Raw genomic sequence first — 6,793 nt, 5'->3', positions numbered from 1 at the left:
TTTCCCTTGACAGTTCCAAATTAAAAAAAAAATTGTATTGTTACGCGAATGCCACCGCCTTGAATAGATTCGCCTTGCCTGTTTCTGTCGAATTCATTGATAACCGAGTAGCGGTACCGCTCGATCCCACTGTTTGATCTCAAGCGTGAGATCTATCAACCTTTTGGAGAGCGAGGCAAAATGGCTCACCCCCAAGGTTTTCAATTAAATCATTGATAAGTAAGATTTCAAATAATAAAACTCATAGTTAGACTTTAGAATTAGAATATTCAGTTAGTAAATAGTTAGTAAGAAAAAAACTCTATTCAAAGATCGATAACCTAATTTAATTTTTTTAGAAATACATATTTACATAGAAATACAAATGCGCATATAAATTACATAACTGCGAACGTAAACTGCAAAATAATAAAATGAGAGCAATTTAATTATAGAATATTGCTGCAAATGCAAAATTCTTATCAAGTAAAAAGACCTTTCGGCATGAATAGCTGACTTAGATTTGCTCACACGGTCATTTGCATAAATATGTAAATGCTCGTGTGTATGTGTGTATGTAAGAATCCCTCGTTTTCATACTTTCGCGTATTAACTATTGATAAGCGTGCATTTCATTGTCAGTTTATTCACTTTGGTTGTTTTGGATTTTCCGCTGACGAAAGCGGGTGCGCAGTGAGGTGATAATTACACGCGTCTTATCTTCGCGCAAGTTTCCTTCTCTCTTACACAACTGTTGTGTGTAGCACAGTTCACAGCGCACACTCCTGCTTCAATTATAGCACAATGCACTGCTTCGCGCCGCATCACAGCGCACCTAAATTGCATAACCCCACGAAAATCCCCTCTGCTTGGGGAATACTTAGTACAGCGAGACTACAACGAATTCTGATACTCGTACTCATCTCATATAAAAAGCTGGGCCCTATAACACATCGTATCACTTCATCCAGAGTATCGCAATATTAACAAGTGAAAAATGAAATTCCCAATTTTGCTAGCGGTTTTCTTCGCTATTTTGGCCCTAGTTAAAGGTAAAAATGCAAATTTACTTTCAAGCTGAATGATGAAAATTAAATGTTTTGTCCACTATAGGCGTTCCAGTGCCTGGTGGTGGTGGCGGTGGCGGTGGCGGCGGTGGTGGTCGTGGCTGCAATTGTGAGCGAGGAGGTGGAGGTGGTGGAGGCGGCGGTGGCGGCGGCGGTTGGGGCAATGGTCCTGGCGGTCCAGGTGGCGCGGGCGGACCCGACTGTGTAAGGCCCTCTTGGATGCCTCCATGCCCTCCGTAAATTAGTTTTCGCTTTAACATGCCAAAGGCTTAGTATTTTTTACCTCCGAATTAGACTAAATTATATGCAATGCGATTATAAGATCCATACATACTTGAACGAGTATGTATGTATTGCTATATGTGAACCAAAAGCTTTAAAATAATTTAAATATTTAATAGGAAAAATAAAATATGAAAATTTACATTGAATTCAAGTGTTAAATGATCTTTAATAAAGGGTGTTAGGGCTGCTGGGTCCTTAAAAAGAGACACAATGAAAATAAAACCAAACCTTCCATTGGTACATCACAACACTGGTAATTTAACAGCTTCGAAAATGTTAACGTGAAAATAAAGGGTATTTCAAAAGTGACGCCTAGTGTCACAGGAGTGAAAATTATGGCATCTTGGATATTTGTCAAGTAGACACGATAGAGAAACGCTTTAAAATTATTGGGACTTACTATGAAAATGATCGATCTTTAAAAACAAAATATCACAAAATTCGTAATCTTTTTGGTGGAAATAACCATCCAAATGAGTCGACAATTCAAAAGTTGGTGACAAATTTTCAAGAAACTGGTTCTGCCGAAGATAGAAAAAGAACTTACTTACTCTTAGGTGGCCATAACAACCCGTTACCGAGTTACGGCCGACCTCACTAGCTCTCTCCAGGCGCCTCTGCTCCGCGCGCGCCTTCTCCAATTCTGTATACCAAGCGAGCATAGGGTTTCCTCCACCTGGTCTTTCCACCGGAGCAATGGTCTTCCTCTTCGTCGGCTCCCTTGGACTTCGCTCTCGAACACCTTCTTTGCTGGGGCTTCTTCATCCATACGCACGACATGCCCTAGCCAACGCAGACGTTGGATGGCGATGCGTTGAACTACGTCAATATCGGCGTAGAGCTCATACAGCTCGTGGTTCATTCTTGAGCGGTAGTATTCGCCAACGCGCACAGGACCGAAGATCTTACGAAGAACTTTTCTCTCGAACACCCCAATATCTTATTTAATTTGAATATTACCTTAATAACGGAGAAAACATTATTGTCAATTATGATTTGCATATGACTTTGATTGATGGAAAAATACTAAATGTTATAACAAACACCAATTCTAATCAAAAATGTCCAATGTGTGGTGCTACACCAAAACAATTCGTAACAACTAAAAATTTTAATTCTGATGTTTTTAAACCCAAACTTACATCCCTTAGATATGGTATTAGCCCACTATATTTTTTATTTTTCGCTTGTCATTTGTAAACTTCATTAGTATACATTTCATCATGGAACGCTACACACTTGAGCAACGATTGCAAATCGTGTAAATTTTTTATGAAAATAATCGTTCTGTTGCTGCTACTTTAAGAGCATTACGGCCATTTTATGGTCCATTTAACAAGCTGTCCCGTTTTGGGGCTATGTGAATTCATTGGTCTACGGTAACAAGCCGGCGACGATTTGTGAGCTCAGAGCCAACATTGAACGCGAAATTATTAGAATTTCGGCCGATTTATGCAAAAGAGTGGTCGAAAATTGGGTTCAACGATTGGACTTCGTAAAACGTGCACGCGATGGTCATGCAAAAGAAATCGAATTTCATACTTAAATGTATATGTTCAAACTCGATAATAAAAAAAAATTAGTTAAAAAAGTCAAACCGTTTGTGTTTTATTCAAAGAAGTTCAAAAGTTGAAGCGCTCTTACTGAAAAACCCTATATTAATTGCTATTTCCTGCGAGTATCCTATAGATACCACAAAGTTTGAAGATTTTTGCAAAAGAACTGCCTTCTTGTACATGGAAAAATATTTATGGTTTCGAATGTCAGCAACAGTTCATAAAATATTAGTTCACGGCTTACAGATTATAAAAAATTGCGTAATTCCTGTTGGTTGTTTTGGTGAAAATGCATCAGAAGCTCGAAATAAATTATACAAGAGAGATCGCATCGCACATGCAAGAAAAAATACAAGAAAAAATAATATGACTGATGTTTTCAATAGAGCAATGGATTCTTCAGCTTCTTCTTTCTTTCTTGTCTTTATCCGCTAGAGAAAAATATCGGAAAAGAGAGAAGCTACCAGAAGAAGTAATACAATTGCTTGCACCTTCAAGTGAGCTTCAAATTTTCAACCACTTACCAGGGGGATCTGAATACGATTCGGATAATTCTGATTCCGATATATCGGAAGCAGACGTTGTGGAGAACGCTTTAGTTTTAGATACGGAAGACTATGATTTCGAACGATTTGCTTGGTACATATAACTTTTTATAGGGTTGGGTACGTAATGCTGTATGATACAATATTCTGTTTACAAAATGCTGTATACAAAATTCTGTATTTCAGAATTCTATAAAAAACTAGCGTACCCTCGCCCGCTTCGCTAGACGATAAATTCAATGATTTGCTGAAAGAGAATAAAATTAATACGAAACAAAGCAAATTCTTTGATACAATTTCATTCGAACTTTGTAACACTTTTTGGTAGACAACGTTTCTGGTTTTTTCATCTTTCGCGTGAATAATGACGATGGTTTGCCAACTCGTGAGCAAGCTACATACAATTGTCCATGAGAAAAAATTGGGTATTCTAAATTAATACCGCACATTTGTAGAGACTGTCCTTGCGCCTTATTAATTCTCATAGCGAAGGCAAGGCGAATAGGGAACTGCAAACGTTTGAAATCGAATGGTAAATCCGCCGGAATCAGTGGAATTCAGGGTATCAAAATGTCTTCTCCTTTGTACTTCCCTTTCAAAATTGTTGCTTCGATAACGTTACCCATTCGATAACGTGCCCCAAAGTCGGGGCACATTACTATTGCGCAGCATAATAATCGGTGCTCCAATTTTTAATCGTAAATTATGAGGTGGTAAGCCTGGCAAATCGAGTGAGTTTAAGAATTCAGTTGGATAATTTACGACCTCATCTTGATCAGTAATAGTGTCCATTGACGTCCTTATTTTTCCCAGCTAAAATTGCTCTTTCGCTGAGCCAATCATGGTTTTTGTAATGTTGAACTATGTTTGGAAATACACTCTGTATCAATGCCTCTTTAGACTGTGCAAAAAAGCAGAAATTGTTAGGCAATGTTATCATTCCTGTTGTTTTTGAAAAAAGGTTTATTTTTTTTGGTTAAAAAGTGTTTTTTGAAGTTTTGAAAAACACTTCGCTCTAACAAATTTCTTCTCAGTTGATTGCTGAAAATTAAATATTTTGAAAAAACAATTTTTTTTTAATTTAACGTTTTTGAGAAAATTTTGTTCTTGAAAAAATTTCATACTTTTGTAAAAGTTTAAATTGATTTGTTAAAAAAGATTTTTGTCCGTTTTGAAAAACACCCCCTCGAAAAAATGTATTCTCTATTAATAGTGGAATATGAAATGCTTTGAAAACACCATTTTTTTTTTAAATTTTGTTTGGTTTTCAGAAAATTTTGTTTTGACAAAATTTCATACCCTTGAAAAAGTTTTATTTTATTTTATTTGTTTAAAATTTTTGAAATTTTTTTTTTTGTAATTTTAGAAAAACACCTCTTCGAAGAAATTTCTTTTATCTTTTTGAGGAAAATTTGGTTTTGAAAAAATTTCATGCTTTCGAAATTTTTTTATTTTACTTTATTTCTTCAAAATTTTTTAAAACAATTTTTTTTATAATTTTCGAAAAACACCCCTTTGAAAAAATGTTTTCTATGTGTCATAGTGGTATTCCATTAACTTTTAGGATTATAGTCAAATACTTACAAATATCTACGCTTTCACAAATAGCAACAATAAACAAATTTCCTCAAAACCAAAAAATTTACTTCTTTTCTAAAAAAATTCTAAACAAACAACGTAATAAATTTAGAATTTTGTGTTCACGAAAAAACAGTATTGTTTTTATTGTAATATATTAACTGAAAACCAAAATGGTGCAAAAAATCAAAACAAAACTAAATTATTTTTTTGTGTTCATTTGGTCCATATGTTCCATAAAAAGTTGATATGGTAAATAATATGCAGGGGCTGATACACGCAAATTTCCGTTGACCATTATAGTGACAAAATTATCGATCACCAATTCCAACAGGATTTCAAAATCAGAGTTGGAATGAGTTGTTGTGTGGTGTACTTCTGAAAAAAATGAGAAATAAACAAAATAAATCTAAAAATTCGAATTCTAACTTTATCTTGTGTATGTTCTTATTACCTTTGAATTTTTCCAATGAAGCACCATTCATTTTAAATTTTCCAAGAATTTTTTTTATCATTTCGCGTTTCTTTCCTTTTTCATTCGATTCCAACATTTGTTCATAACCGAAAACATCGTTTGCAAACGCATTCATTTCCATATAGAATTGGTCAAAGAAAGCATTGCTCAATTGAATTGAAACATTATTTTCATAAATACTTAGGACCTTAACTAATGCACCTTGGTACATACCTAACGCAGATATTCATCGCGACCTTGACATCGATACTATTGATGAAACAATACAAAGCGCTAGCAGAAGACACATAAATAGACTATTAAGGCATACAAATCCTATGATGAGAAGACTACCAAATAAAGAAAAATCTACCCAAAGTCGGCTTAACCGTCAAACACCAACAGATCTTGCAAAATCCTTGTAATCAATTGTCAACTAATCGTATATATCATTGTTTGTTAACCACTTGTTTTTAAATAATATGTATATATGTATTTCTTCTAAATGAGCTTGGGGGCATTGGCCCTTCAATATCACTCTCATTCCATCTTTTTGTAAATCAAATTACTTATTGTCTAACGACAGGTGTAATATTTTATGGAAGAAATAAAAAAAAAAAAAAAATTTTCATTCGAATCATTTGAAATTTCTGTATACAATACGTTTCTGTATCACAATACAAATACAAAAAATTCAAAAAAAGTTGTACACATAAAATTACACCTAAAATGAATGTCGATTCGAAACTTACTTTAATCTAACAATCGAGCAAGTTTTGTTTTGGACAATATTTTGATTTTTCTTTTTTTATATGAAGAAAATATTTAAAAGAAATTTTTTTTTGCTAAAAACCTTCCCCTAGTGGATCCCTATAATATGAAAAAAGAACGAATAAAATTGGCCTCGTATCGGCCCAAAAAAATGCGGACAAACGAACATCATTTCATTTTTATATATATAGATATTCTGTATTGCCGAAATGCAGTATTGACGAAATTTTGTATTGACGAAATTTTGTATTGACAAAATTCTGTATTGACGAAATGCTGTAAGTAAATGATAAGAAATTCAACAAATTTTATAAAAAAAAGTGCGCAACTTTTTTTCTTCAGTTTCGATAGAATCCACCGTATTTTTGCGTAGAACTCCTTTTCGCGTGGGCGGCCTTCGGCCGCGCTTCAAGAAAATAACCCTCATCAGTCCGACTCCGGCTACGCAATCCACCGTATTTTTGCGTAGAACTCCTTTTCGCGTGGGCGGCCTTCGGCTGCGCTTCAAAAAAATAACCCTCATCAGTCCGACTCCGGCTACGCAATCCACCGTATTTT

The 6,793-nt window shown here is 34.8% G+C and overlaps 1 protein-coding gene across 1 annotated transcript; it reads left to right on the top strand.

The window, feature by feature from the left end:
* Positions 1–760: 760 nt before the first annotated feature.
* LOC129238490 (rRNA 2'-O-methyltransferase fibrillarin-like) lies at positions 761–1,477 on the top strand. The gene is made up of 2 exons (XM_054873518.1): positions 761–1,031; positions 1,093–1,477. Exons 1-2 carry the CDS (start codon positions 977–979, stop codon positions 1,284–1,286), a joined length of 249 nt encoding a protein of 82 aa, XP_054729493.1. The 5' UTR covers positions 761–976; the 3' UTR covers positions 1,287–1,477.
* The last annotated feature ends 5,316 nt before the right edge of the window (positions 1,478–6,793 follow it).

This window comes from Anastrepha obliqua, chromosome 2 (assembly GCF_027943255.1).
Source record: "Anastrepha obliqua isolate idAnaObli1 chromosome 2, idAnaObli1_1.0, whole genome shotgun sequence".
NCBI classification, from domain to species: domain Eukaryota; kingdom Metazoa; phylum Arthropoda; class Insecta; order Diptera; family Tephritidae; genus Anastrepha; species Anastrepha obliqua.
Note: the sequence above shows the minus strand (reverse complement) of the source record. Positions and strands in the feature narration are given on the sequence as shown.